Source organism: Leptonychotes weddellii, chromosome 13, assembly GCF_054177405.1.
Source record: "Leptonychotes weddellii isolate Sample4059 chromosome 13, ASM5417740v2, whole genome shotgun sequence".
Lineage (NCBI taxonomy): Eukaryota > Metazoa > Chordata > Mammalia > Carnivora > Phocidae > Leptonychotes > Leptonychotes weddellii.
In genome coordinates, this window is record NC_138381.1 from 74,916,156 (window position 1) to 74,930,945 (window position 14,790).

At 44.0% G+C, this 14,790-nt stretch overlaps 2 protein-coding genes across 2 annotated transcripts in view; one reads left to right on the forward strand and one right to left on the reverse strand.

The window, feature by feature from the left end:
* IFT81 (intraflagellar transport 81) overlaps nt 1–14,790 on the reverse strand; it is a 177,339-nt gene that overhangs the window by 113,938 nt on the left and 48,611 nt on the right. The window lies entirely within an intron of this gene.
* Nucleotides 1–14,790, forward strand: part of P2RX7 (purinergic receptor P2X 7) — a 43,287-nt gene that overhangs the window by 2,149 nt on the left and 26,348 nt on the right. The window contains exons 2-3 of the mRNA XM_006736971.3: nt 12,965–13,133; nt 14,291–14,359. Of these exons, the coding sequence (XP_006737034.1) occupies nt 12,965–13,133; nt 14,291–14,359 (238 nt within the window). The remainder of the gene's footprint in view (nt 1–12,964; nt 13,134–14,290; nt 14,360–14,790) is intronic.

Here is a 14,790-nt window from a genome sequence, read left to right on the forward strand (position 1 = left end):
AAGTTAAAAAGATTATTCTTTGGGTATTTACCCAAAGAAAATGAAAATACTACTTGGAAAAGATACATGCATCCCTATGTTTATTGCAGCATTATTTACAACAGCCAAGATATGGAAGCAACCCAAGTGCCCACTGATAGAGGGATGGATAAAGAAGATGTAGTATATATACAATGGAATATTGCTCAGTCATAAAAAAAGACTGAAATCTTGTCATTTGCGACACCATGGATGGACCTAGAGGGTATAATGCTAAGTGAAATAAGTCAGTCAGAGAAAGACAAATACCATATGATTTCACTCATATGTGGAATTTAAGAAACAAAACAAATGAATGAAGAAAAAAATGGATGCAAACAAAAAAACCAGACTCTTAAATACAGAGAACAAACTGGTGGCTGCCAAAGGGGAGGTGGGTGGGGGGGATGGGTGAAATAGATAAAAGAGATTAAGAGTACACTTATCTTGATGAGCACTGAGAAATGTATAGAATTGTTGAATCATTATATCCTACACCTGAAACTAATATAACACTATGTTAATTATACTTGAATAAAAAAAAGAATAAAAAAATAATCTTTTTTAATATAACAGACACTTTCATATACATTCTCTCCTTTGACTGTCAAAGTAACCATGTCCACGCCTGGGATTTGAGATCTGGAAATGTGAATTCAATAATCCTTCACCACTTTGAGCCTTGGTTTCCTTGTCTGTAAAATGGGGACAAAGGTTGTTGTAAGGATTAAATGAGTTATTAAATGCAAAGTTGCTTGAAAAATAGCTGGTGTATGGCAAGCCCTCACCAAGTGTTAATTCTTCTTCTTAATAATATTATTAGGATTATCACAATTTGATTCATATATTCACTATACGACAAACACTAAATAATAAACACATATATTAAATTCTAAAATAAGACACGTTACTTGAGCCAGATATCATAGAACTGATGATGAAGAGCATAGTTAGTAAATGCGCCTTTATGTACCAGTACATAGATCATGTGTCACAATTCCAATGTAACAGGTGACGTGATTTCCTGATATTCTTGGCACACAATTTCTTAAAAGCAGATTCTTATATATAAGAACAGATTATTATGAGAGCACCTTGTAATGATAAATATTTTTCTCTCATATGGTGGAATCTTATCTTCCATGCATTTAACTCCCTCAAATCCAGTAATGCATGTTCCATGGGAGCCTGGAGAGAGCGCAGTTTCAACAGGGCAATGACCAAGCAAATGTGTGCCCCAGACCAGGCATGAGATGGGGTATCTAAGTTGGGGATCCTTGTCAGTCTGTTCCCAATGCTTTCGATGGAGTGACCATCTTACCACCCTACCTGTGAATCTAGATACATACTCTCCACCCTACATGCCCCCTAAAATAAACCACCTCTTTCATCTTCACCTGGAGCAAAACTCGAAAAACAGCAACTTGTTCCAGAACTGGAGGAAAAAAATAGGCTCTGATGCACTTGTTGGAAGGTAGAAGGTCTGTTTGCTGCGCCTTGTGGACAACTGAAGGTTTTACCAAAGGCGGCATTGACAAGACATGATTTTTACCTGAAGCACTGACTTTAGAAGGTGACCCCTATGTAAAATGCTACTCCATTTTTTTTATATTTTAAAAGATAAAGTTAACGAAAAACTATTGCCAGGTTTGTTTTTTCCCTCTGTGTTAATGGAATATCTATTTACATCCCACTGAATGGAGTCCCATAGACCACAGCTTGGGAAATGCTGCCTTAAGTTGTACTGTGAGGCCTCAAGTTGATAAAACTGCAACTTGGCCATTTGTAAAAAGGGTAGACCCATGGTGCACAGGGATTAGGTGTGGTAGTTTGCACCAAATAGGACTGGTATGGACCACAGGTTGGAAGTCCAGACAGGCTCACGTAATATTCAAGATATGTAGCAGCAGGTGGAGGGTTCTAGCCATGGAGTCCTCGGTTCAGAGTCTGTCCATACTAGGGTTGCCAAGGCAAAGAGCCAGGATAATGAAGTAAGACAGGGCTTCAGTTATTGAGACTGGGGTACAAGGAAGGGGCTGTCACTAGAAGAAATAAGACAAGAGGCTGGTTAGCTTCTCATAGTCCCTCAAAGTTCAGATAGGACTTAAAGGCAGGGGCTGCAGCTATATGCAGGGTAGAGTGGTTCCAGCTTCCAGGGTTACAGGATGCTGAATAGGCCTGTGCTGGTCAGAATTGTTTGGATAGTAAGTGACAGAGACCTAACTCAAGTTAGGCACCAAGCCACACAGTGGAAGAGATGGAGCTGCCCTCAGACATGGATGGTTATAAAAGCTCAAACTATGTCATTGGGTTGGGTCTCTCTCCCCCACATCGTGGCTCTATTTGGCTTTGTTCTTGAATAGGCTCTCTATGTAGCAAGATGCCACACTCATATCATCAGTAACTCCAGAGGAACAGGCAAAGCCTTTTCTGATAGCTGTGGCATGAAAGTCCCAGTAAAGTCTCTGGTTGGTAGAGCTTGAATTACATATCCACTCCTGAACCAATCCTCGTGGCTGGGGGCATGGTGTCCCCTGATTGGCCAATCCTGAGTTATGTGCTCACTCCTGTGGCAGGAAGTAGGGACAGGGTGCAGGGCTCAAGGAGCCCAATCTGAACCACATCCAGTGACTTTACCTTAGGAAAGAAGAATACTGTTGCCGGAAGAAATGGGAAAAGAAAGGGGGGGTGGGGCAAAGGAAAAACATCCATTACAGGGTCTTTCCAAAAGCCAGAAATTCCAGAGACTTCTGAAGTCTACTGCTCTATCCTTGGCTTGTTTCAGCCCTGCACCTAGGCTGTGGAGACTCTGCTCCAGGTTATTGCCAGGGCAGGGCCCTTGGTATTCTCAACAGAGATTTCCTCTGAGAATCAGCTCCTAGAATTCCACAGGGCTTTCCAATCCATGATTGTTTTGTCCTCTGGTCTCAATGAGGTGGGAAGAATGGGATAATGATGATTATACTCCCAGGAAAACTAACTGAAAAAACCTGAATGACAATAAAAATAACTTCCGTATACAGTTGGCTTTACTTATATCATCTCAATTGATATGCTGGGATGTAAGTGTTCTTTTCATTATTGCACAGATAAGGAAAGAAAAGCTATGAAAGATGGAGTTAATTTCTAAAAGATCATCCAGGTAGAAAGTGTGTTTCAAAAAGGATTCAAATCCAAAACCAATCCAATGCTCTTAACCCAGAAAGCACACTACTGAAGGGTAACTGGGCAGACTGTGAAAGCCTGAGTACTAGGCCTCCTCAATCCCTGGCCAATCAATGCTTCTTCCTTCTTCACCACGAACTTTGTCTTTCTGGGTTGGCCTGGGCAAGTGCAGGACAGGGAGGGAAGCTGAAATGAGGATCCCATAAGCTTACCCTTTTCTATTGTTCATTCATTCTCCCAAATAAATTTTAGACTATATACTATAAGTCAGGCACTGTTCATGGCTCTAGAGATTATAACAGTGAGTGAAACAAAGTTCCTACAACTCATGGGGTTATATGCCAGTGGAGGAGAGAGATATGATACAAAAAAAGCAAAAAAAGACATAATAAAATATCTGATGGTGATAAATGCTATGAAGAGTAATAAAGCAAAGAACAGAATGATAATGGGCAAATGTGAATGCGTGTGGGATAGAGACATTTGGGCTGAGCTCTGCATGAAGGGAGGGAACAAGACATGAAGTATCTAGGAGAAGAGTATTTCTGGTGAAGGGAACAGCAAGTACAAAGGCCCTGAGGTAGAGACTTGATAGGGCGTTCAAGGAAAAGCAAGGTCAGTATGGCTGGAGCAGAGGAAACAAGTTAGTGAATGAGAGGAAGGGCATGAACTGGAGAGATAACACTGGTGGGGGAGGAAGGGCAGATCATTCAGGGCCTTGGAGGCCACTCTGAGTTCTCTGGATTTTATTCTGAGTGAGTTGAGAAGCCGTAGGAGGATTTTAAGCAGAGAAGTAAAAGATATTTTCATTTTCTTGGGAAGATTTCCCTCTTCCTTGGAGACCAGCCCTCTCAGAAGATTTTCCAGTGCATACAGAAGAGTAGGGAAGATTGAGAGAAAAACAGGAGAACAAACTCCACTCAAACTGCTTCTTCTCCCTTACCCAGTCAACCTCTACTCAGGCTAACAGAAAGCACCATGGAGATGGTGCTTTGTGCTGGTTTGTGGCTGTTAAATGTAATTCCTGGCTGGCTGCCTGTTTCATGGGAGGGTTGCCACACACCTCCCTGTGAGATTGGGCCTTTTCCCCAACTGAGTGGAAGTGAGTTCACCACAGAGATGGGAGGGGACACCAGAGGCCGGGGAGGGGCAAATCCAACCCAGGCATGGCCCCCCTATGGCTCCTGCCACTTGAGGGCAACAAAAACATGAAGAGATTTGCCACATTCTCATCCTACCCTGAACTCCTGGGTGATGTGATAGAGATGGGGGTCCAGAGAAAACCCACTTCAGGAGGAGACTGCTTCTAGGAAGAGGAGAATCCAGCTATCTGATTCAAGGGACCGAAAGAACAGCGAATGCACATATCTGAAAGCAAAAAAGAGGAGCAGCCCGAAGGACAGCATGTTCCAGAAGCTGGTGAGAGAGGAGGGAGGAGCAGGGGCTAAGGGCAGAGAGGTAGGCAAGGGCCAGACCACGGGAAGAGTTGGAATTTGTTCCTCAGGGCCATGGGAAGCCGCTGACAGGGTTTACAGAGGGGATTGCAACCATTTGATTCCTGTTTCTAAAAGTGCTCTTGGGCCTCTGTGCAGAAGCAGATGATAGGGGGCAAGAGTGATGTGAGGAGGGCAGTGAGAGGGGCGCCAACATCGCCCAGATGAGAGAGGCGGTGAACCGGATGATAACAGGATAGCACAGGTGGGCAGAAGTGGTCAAAACAGGGATAAGTTTTGGAGGCAGAACTGACAGATTTGCTAGGAGGGGGAAGATGACTCGGGGTTCCCAGGTGGATGAGGATGCCTTTACTGACAGGAGGAAGACTGAGGGGCAGCAAACTTGTTGACCAACAGCATTGTCAGCCATGTCAAGCAAGCAAACAACTACTACCATCTTTCGGCATCCCTCCATTAATGTCTACACTAAAACATTAAGAAAGCTGGAGGCACACAGTCTACTGAAATGGTCGTTTCAAATGAATAAATTTAGCTTTATGGAGAGCTTGCCTGGTTGTCCTGGTTTTCTCATTTCACCTTGGAAACCGAGGTTTCTCTGTGGACCAGTTCTCACACACGCACGGGCTTCTAGGCACCACCACTCCAGCCCAGCCTCCCACCCAGGGCAGGAACCTCCCAGCCCTCCTGGGTTTTTAACACAGTGCTGAAAAGAGGAACGATGGATTATTCACAGAGCAGCACGCATCAGCTGGCTGACGTGCAAGATGCCAAGAAGGGGAGGCAAAGGTGGGACTGGAGAAGCCAGCAAGGATCATATTATGAACAGCCTTGAACTTCATCCTGAGGACACTGAGAAAGCACGGAGAGTCTTCCCCACCCTGCCACCAACATTTCATTATGAAAAATTTCAACCATATAGATTTGCCTTTTCTAGACAATATTTCTTCTCAAACTCAGCAGAGCGGATTCTGTTTAGAACCAGATACCCTGCCCAGTATAATACTAACATCTCCTTATTACAGAAAAAGAAACAATGACCCAGAGAAATTAAGTAACTTAACACACGGCCATGTAGCTAGTAAGTGGTAGAGCCAAGACTGAACCCAAGCTTCTCACTCCAGAGCCCAGACTTTTACTACTAAATCACATAGAATATGGAGGAGACAGGAGCACAAATGGAGGCAGGGAGACCATTCAGGAGGCTACTGGGTGGTCCAGGTGAGAGGTGATGGTGACCTGGACTGACAGTGGTAGAGGAGAGAAGTAGATGAATAGCATTAGGAAGATAAAACAAGGTTTGACAATTGAATGGTTGAAGGGTAATGAGGGAAGGGAATCTAAGGAATGTTTCTGGATTGGGCAACTGATGTGTGGTGGGAGAACTTATTGGGATAGGAATGGGGGGGAGCCCATCTGGGGTGGAAGATGAGTTCAGAACTGAAGGCACTGAGTTTGTCATGTATATGGGACATACAAATTTAGATGCTTAGTAGATAGATAGGTGAATCTGGAACTAGAGATAGAGCTTTTTATATCACCAGCGTATAGACGGTAAGTAGAACCATGGAAGTAGCTACAATTGACCAGAAAGCGCAGATGTAAATGAGAAGGCAAGGAGGGCTTAGAACAGACCCCTGAAGAATGCTAACATTTAAGTGATGGGGAGCACAGAAGTTCCTGAAGGATTCTCAGATGGGTGGCCATGAAGATCCAAAGAAAGTCAGGAGAATGTGGATTCCAGGAAGCTAAGGGAAGAAGGGGAAGGGGTTGCATGGTCATCGGGGTCAAATGCTGCTGCGAGTTTTATGAAGATCAGATCTGTAGTATGTCTATCAGATGTAGCAAGGATGACGTTGCTGTTTACTTGGCAAGAGAGGCTTTAGAGAAGTGGTGGAGAGGGAGCCAGACTGGAGTGGGCGGAGGAGTGAATGGAGATGCAGAAAGGGATGTGGTGACTCACTCTTTCAAGGGACTTGGCTACAAAGGAGAAGAGAGGCACTGAGTGGTGGTGGTAGGAGAAGAATGTGGGGTCAGGAGAGGGTTTATTTTTAAGGTGGGAAATGATGTCGGAATGTAGATGAAAAGGAGATCAGAGAAAGGGAGATGATGAGATAAATGAAAATCACCACCACCACCATCATCATCATCATCGTCTGTCACCAACTAGCAACCACAAAGAAAGCTTATTCTTTTCTGGGACTAACCATTAGACATTTCTTCCTTACACTGAGCCCAAATCAGTCTCCCTGTATTCTACCCTTTAGTCAGAGTTCTGCCCTGTGATCTCTCTTGTAGTTGACACTCTTCAAATGGCTGTAACCTGCTACTGCATTTTTCCTTTACTATCTCAGCCAAGCCCACACAACCACACTCTTGTTTTGTCAAGGCTCTCTTAAAAGTGGTGCATGCACTCTTGCTTTGCTGGTGGAAGCATGAAATGGCTCAACTTTTTGTGGTTTGGCAAAATGAATTGAAATATGAGATGTATACATCCTTTAACCCAGAAATTTATCTGAGGGTGTGAAATTTATCTTTGGTGTGAAAAGATTCTTTTGCAAGTACATGCCTGGCGACATGAGAGAGGAGGGAGGAGAGGCAATGAAGCATAGTGCTGAAGAGAACAGACTGAGCCTCCATGGTGAAAGACTGAATGTTTACCCCCCGAAAATCAAGAACAAGACAAGGATGCCTGTTTTCACTGCTGCTATTCAACATTGTAATGGAAGTTCTAGCCAGAGCAATTAGGCAAGAAAAAGAAATACAAGCCATCCAAATTGGAAAGGAAGAAGTAAAACACCACTCAGATAATATGATCCTATATATGGAGAATCCAAAAGAAGTCACAAAAAGCAATTAAAGTTAATAAACCAATTCATTAAAGTTTTGAGGTACAAGATCAACACATAAAAATCAGTTGTGTTTCTGTACACCAGCAAGAGAAAATTAAAAAAGGAAATTAAGAAAATAATTGCATTTATAATAGCATCCAAAAGAGCATAAGCTGTGGGGCCAGTGTTGCTACTCTGTGTCTTAGTCTGTTGGGGCCACTATAACAAAATACCACAGATGGAGTGGCTTATAAACAACAGAAATGTGCTTTTCACAGTTCTGGAGGCTGGGAATTCTAAGATCAAGTTGCTGGCAGATAAGGTGTTCGGTGAGTATGCACTTCCTGGTTCATAGACAGCCATTGTTTTGCTGTGCCCTCACATAGAAGGGGCAAGGAGTTTCTGGAAACTCTTTTATAAGGGCATTAATCCCTTCAGCCCTCATGACCTAATTACTTCCCAAAGGCCTCACCTCCTAATGCCATCACACTAGGGGTTAGGTTTCAACATTTGAATTTTAGGGAGTCACAAACATTCAGTCCATAGCACTATGTGAACTTAGGCTCACTTTGTCTGTACCACAGTTTGCTCAGATACAAGGTGGGGATAATACCAGGACCTTCCTTACAGGGTTGTTTTGGGAGAGGTGAGAAATGAAAGAGTTAATATATATTATTAACATATGCTTAAAAGAGTGCTTGGCACACAGTAAGAGCTGTATCAGGGTTACCAAAAAAATGTTTACAATTGGAAAAACTGAGCAAAACTTCTAGTTAAATATCCACCAGGAAGAGACAGGGGGCAAATTATCACAACTCGCCTCTTAGGTTGAACTATATGGAATTGCCAATATCTACTCCTTTGGTCTAAAAAATGAGCGGGCGCCTGGGTGGCTCAGTTGGTTAAGCGACTGCCTTCGGCTCAGGTCATGATCCTGGAGTCCCGGGATCGAGTCCCGCGTCGGGCTCCCTGCTCAGCAGGGAGTCTGCCTCTCTCTCTGACCCTTCCCCCTCTCATGCTCTCTATCTCATTCTCTCTCTCAAATAAATAAATAAAAAATCTTAAAAAAAAAATAAAATAAAATAAAAAATGAGCAATTTCATATGTTCCAATCTAAACACTAGAATGCTCTGTAGCCATTAAAAGTCATTCCATATCATAGATCTATCTTTATCATAATGTTTATCACTACTGTTGTGGAAAGATTTAATAATATATTATTGAGTAAAAATAGCAAGTTACATAAAGCATGTAGAGTGTAGCCATGTTTGGGTGTCAAGGTGTGGGCATAAAGAGATACCTGGAAGATACTCTGTTTCAACAGCAGTAACCTCTGGGAGGGAGAATGTTAGAAGCTCTTCATATTCTTTGTGCAGTTCTGTGAAATTTACACTTTTACAACAATTAAAGAGGTTTTCTTGAAAAATGTGGCTCATAAAACCCAAACACAGGGCTGCCTAATGTGGCCATAGGCCATTGGCTTACCACCACCCAAGAGTGAAATATTCTACTTCTTTCACTGAAGCTTAAGATAACACTAGTTGTTTGTTTTGTCGTTTTGTTTTCTTCTGGATGATATAACATAATGTTGGTTCATATGGGCTCAGGATTATCTAAAAATTTCGGGCCTCTAACAAAAACTTCTGCCACCTTGGGTGGGCTCTTTTTTGTACTGGCATAACTGAGTTTTTTAGTTCAAGGTCAGGATTTTACATGTATCTATTATATTTCCTCTAGTTGATAAACTTTAACTAATAGATTAAGATTCACTCTCTGTTCTCCATTGAATGTGTAGTTGAAGTTGAATGTGTAGAAAGTACTGTATTCTGGAATACAAGTTCTTTGAATGAGAGAGAGCATTTGGGAAGCATTATAAGGAAGGGTTTTCCAGAAGCGTTGGCTGATGGAAAAGAAATGCAATAGCCAAAGGAAATTAGAAGTGAAGATGATGTCTTAGTTAAGCCGTGGGTAACAAGGAACTGAAACTCCTTCACTCTAGCTCAGGAATAGGTGGGGTAGGGTGAAGCCTGGGCGGGCCAGGGGCCGGGGGGAGCTCTTATAAAGCTACAATAGGCCAACTATATTGGGGTAGGCTGAATAATGGCCCACAAAAGATTTCCACTCCCAATCCCCAGGACCTATGAATCTGTATGGGCAAAAGGAACTTTGCAGATGTGATTGAGTTCAAGGTCTTGAGATGGGGAGATTATTCTTGATTATCTGAGTGTCCCCAATGTAATCACAAGAGTCCTCAAAAGAGGGAAGCAAGAGGGTCAAAGTTAGAAAAAGAAGATATGACAACGGGAGCTGAGGTTGGAGTGACGTGGCTGGGAGCCCAGGAATGCCAAGACAGCTTCTAGAAGCTGGAAAAGGTGAGGAACAGATTCTCTCGTGGAGCCTCCAGCCCTCCAGGAGTCACCTTGATTTCAGCCCCATAAGACCAATTTTAGGTATCTGACCCCCAGAACTAAGAGAATAAATTTGCATGAAGACACTAAGTTTGTGGTAATTTGTTACAGGAGCAATGGAAAACTAATACAATCGGTACTTAACTTGCCTTGGGGGTGCAGGCTCCCCTCCACTTTCTTCTCAGTGGATCTCTTGCTGTCCTTGGCCCCTTGCGGACCTCACCCCACTGCTGAGTGGGGCAGGGATGGAAATAATTGGATTCTTCTCTTGGGGTTATAAATACAGAAAGCAGAGGCTGTGGGCTCAAGTTCTCCATGAGGTACAGAGGACAGTGTCCAGGGCCCACAGTTCCTTTAGGCACCAAGAAAATGTTGGCCTTGGGGTAAGTGTCAGTTACCCAGATTTGAGGGTGGTTCACTTTCAGATCCCATCCTTTCACTTTAGAGTTACCTTTACTCAGTGAGCCCAGGCGCTGTGAGGGAGGGTCAAGCTTTGCTGAGCTGTGCTTCCCGGCCTGAGGCCCTCTGAGGGCTCTCTCACCATGCTGGCATGGGCCCGGGGCCCCCTGAGGTGCCAATAAGAGAAAGCCCTTCATATTCAGAGTGTGCAGGTCCTCTTCATGGTGGGCACCTTCATCTACACCTGTTGAGTTGGTGCTGTGTGCAAGCCTCAGAGCTCCACAGCTGAGCTCATTCTCTGTCCTTCGCTCCTCCCCATCCCTCTGCAGCCCCCCTCTGAGGCCAGACCTGCCTGTGAGTGCCCACTTCCCCTCACATTAGTCCTCTTCCGACCTCCCCAGGCTCAGCAGCTTTCCATCCCACCATCTCTTTCTCCCCATCCTACAAGGCGTCAGTAAGCCCCCAGCTCCTTCCTGCCCATGCACCAGAGGGACCAGTGGGTTTTTGGTCTTCAGCATGCACAGAATCGTAGCTTCTTCGAGCTGAAAGTTCACAGGGATCAGAGAGCCAGGCAGCCGTCCCCTTGTTCAGGGACTACACCAATGGCCAGAGGTGACATGGCTTGTCTGAGTCTTAGGGACAGTCATTAGGGCAGGATACCATCAACTCTTTTCCTCTTTTTTTCCTTTGATGCAGCTCTTGTATGATAGGTTCATTATCATACAAAGACAAGTTTTCTGACTTATGAGATGGTTGGATTCCGTTACAGCTGATCTATAATATGTTGTGTGCCTGAAATGAATATGACAGATTCAAATCGAGCTTCCCAAATGGTGGGCCAAACTAACCCAGTGTTATTCTGGGAGAATGTCGCCATGTCTGACATGGAAACACTGCACAGACCATGTTCACATTGTTATGCTAGGCTGAAATACGCTGTCAAACAAGTATTATATTTATCTATGGAACTGTATGTCATAGCTCCTTCTCGTATATGCTGATTGGACCTAAAATCTGGATCTCTAGCTCCAAAGTCCTTCTTGATGAGATTTCTTTTTTCTTTTATTTTCCTTAGGGTTTTATTTTTGGGTAATCTCTACACCCAACATGGGGCTCGAACTCACAACCCCAAGATCCAGAACTGCACACACTCCACCAACTGAGCCAGCCAGGCACCCTTGGTGAACTTTCTCTTTTAATGAATGGTATATAAATACTAAAATATATTGACAAAAATATAGTAAACACCCATGTACCACCATCCAATTTAAGAAATAAAATATTATTAATCCAGTTTTAGCTCCCTGCAGACCCGGCCTGGATCCCACTCTCTTTCCTCTCCTCTTATAAACACCATGCTGAATTTGGTATTTGTCATTCTGTGTTTGTTTTTATATTTCTACAACATACGTCTATAGCTAAAAAACATTTTTTCCTTTTTTTATTGGGGTGAGATTCATATCACATGAAATAACCACTGTAAAGTGATCAAATCAGTGGCATTTAATAATACATTGTTGTACATCCACCACCTCTATCTAGTTCCAAAACATTTTCACCACTCCAAAGGGAAACCACACGCGTTCATAGTCACTCTAGCTCCCCAGCCCCGGGCACCCATCAGTCAACTCTCTGTCGCTGTGGATTTACCTATTCTGGATTATTTTACATAAAGAGAATCATACAACATGTGACCTTTTGTATTTGTCTTCTTTTCCTTCGCATAATGTTTTCGAGGTCCCTACACAGTATAGCATGTCTCAGTACTTTATTCCTTTTTATAGCTGAATAATATTTCATCACACAGGTAGACCACATTTTGTTATCTATTTGTCCACTGCTGAATATGTGGGCTGTGTCCGTCTTTAGGCTATTATGAATAGTGCTGCTATGAGCATGCGTGGACAGGCATTTGTTTGAATGTAGAATGCTGTTTTGGATTTCTTTAAACTTTACATCATACTGTGGCATATAGGGCTAAGAGGTCTGGCTCTGGGCTAGACGGTAGACCAACTGAGGACCTCAGTTCTGCCACTGACGATCTGTGTTATCTTGGGCAATTTCCTTTACCTCTCAGCCCATTTTCTCATCTATAAAAGTGATGATAACAGTAACCATCTCCTATTGCTGTGAAGATTAAACAGATGACGCATGAAGAGCCCTTGGCATGTACTAAGTGCTCGATAAAGGGCAGCTGCTCTTATCAATATTAATTATAAACCAGGTGGATGTTTCTGGAAAATAGGTGGCTGACCTGCTGGACACATCCTTAAGCATTGATGTGTTGCTCAGCCCCAGGACAAAACAGGTGGACCAATCTGGAGCTGGACTCTGGTATTTGAGAAGTTGCCCTGTAAATCAGGGTCTATATTAGGCAATTTTGGAGACTGACATTGGGGGCAATCATTTCCATCACGTGATGAGAGCTCATAGCGTGCCAGATATGATGCTGAGGAGTTTGCACACATACCTCATTTCATCCTCACAACCACCTCTGAGGTAGGTACAACGATTCTTCCCACTTTACAGATAAGGAAAATGAGTCACAGAGAAGGCAGGTAGGTAGGCTGCCCAAAGTCACCCAGAAAAGCCAGCATGTGAATGGAGGGAGCCTTCGGAACCTGCATCCAACACCACTACACTGTGCCTTTGTTGAGAAAACCACTTATGCTTTTCTGTGTCTGCCATTTAGCTTTGCTTTGATCAGTGACAAGCGGTACCAAAAGAAAGAACCTCTTATCAGTTCCGTGCACACCAAGGTGAAAGGGATAGCAGAGGTGAAAGTGGAGATATTGGAGAATGGAATGAAGAAGATGGTGTCTGGGGTCTTTGACACTGCAGATTACACCTTCCCCTTGCAGGTGAGCTCTTGTCAGCAACTCCCAAGGACTCCTCCCTGGTCACTGTCACCAGGGCCCTGCCTCCCTCCCCTGGGACCCTTAGCCTCATGTCAGAAAAACACTGGCCCTATTTTAAAAAGCTCTGTGAAAATCCCAACTGAGAAAACCTAAAAATTGCAAAATTGGGTCAAATCCAGCAGCTCAAAGATGATTCTTTGCTTTATCGAGTCCTACGGGGTTTCTCAAAATAGCAGTGTGATCTGGTGCATTTAAAGCACGGTTTGATTCACTCACAACTTGATATATACACAGCTTTTTAGAAGCAGGGCCATCAAGTCAGCAAGGTCTGCCTAGATCCAGAAGGACAAAGAACTTCCTGCCTGGACAGGACTGGCCCTTCTAAATTGTTTGTGTGGAGTTTTATCAACAAAAATGTCTCTAGAAAAAAAACACTCACTCAGATACATTTTTACACAAGGGAAAGGAAAGAGATGACAAAGACAGGAAGGGTGTGGATCACAGGGAGAGGCTATGTGACTGCTTACATTTGCGAGAAGAGAAAATAAAAGTAGAATAGTCAAAAAGGAGACTCAAAGTAGGAATGAGAACACCAAAGAACAGATAGGGAGGCTGGAGGGACAAAGGGACACTTTTGCAGCCTCTGGGAGCTGGGGTACTTTGCAAAACCATAAAACCCAGGCCACTATCTGTTTGTTTCTGGGGCCGGGGGGAGAGCTGGTTCAGTAAGATCTCCAGCTATTTCCTGGGTTGTGGGCTGCCTTTTGCCCTTTAATTAAAATCCTGGATAATCTGAACAGCGTTCTGATGAAGCCAACACCCCACCGCCCCACCCCCACTCCCCAGGTCTCTTAAGTTTCAATTTAATGGGATTTTATGGTGTCCAAAAAATGACAAGGCTGCTTTTGAGGCTGGAATGGAAAATGAATACTCAATCAGTTTGAATGTCCCTTTGCTCTCCTTTAGCTCAGCAGGGCGGCACATCCAGCTTTGATATTAAGCCCTCAGCACAGTCCAAGTTTCTCCCAGACCTGATTTCTAGAGTGTAGTTTAGAAAGGTGGAAGGTTCGCCCCCAGGCACTGAGCAGGCTGGATTATTATGATTAAGTAGCTCTGCTCTCCAAGGCCTGGCATTTGCCTCCTCTCCTCTTTCTCTGCAGGGGAACTCCTTCTTCGTGATGACAAACTTTCTCAAGACAGAAGGCCAACAGCAGGGGTTATGTCCTGACGTAAGGAGGGGACCTGGAGTGGTCGGGCGGGTGAGGAGAGTTGCTGGAGGGGGTACAGGTCAGAGGAAGATGATGGGCAGAGGCCATTTTCACACTACGGTCAGGCTCTGGTTCCCCTAAGACCGGCCATTAAACCTGCTCCCTAGAACACAGAAAGTCAAATGGGCCTAAACTAGTCATCGCATTTCTCTTTTCCTTCTTCTGTCCTCAGGCCGGAGGCCTAGCTGACCTCATTTTCTGAAGCCAGGAAAAAGTGCTGGCTGGCACCCCTTCCTTCCCATTTCCTGCTGAGCCTTCGTGCTTGTGGCTTTGCCCAGTTCTGCTCTCCAGCCCGGGGGCCCTTCCCTGAAAGTGGTACCTGGCTGCCTTGGCGTCTGCTTTTTAGAGTTTTATTTTTATTTTTTATTGACATATAACTCATATGCCATAAA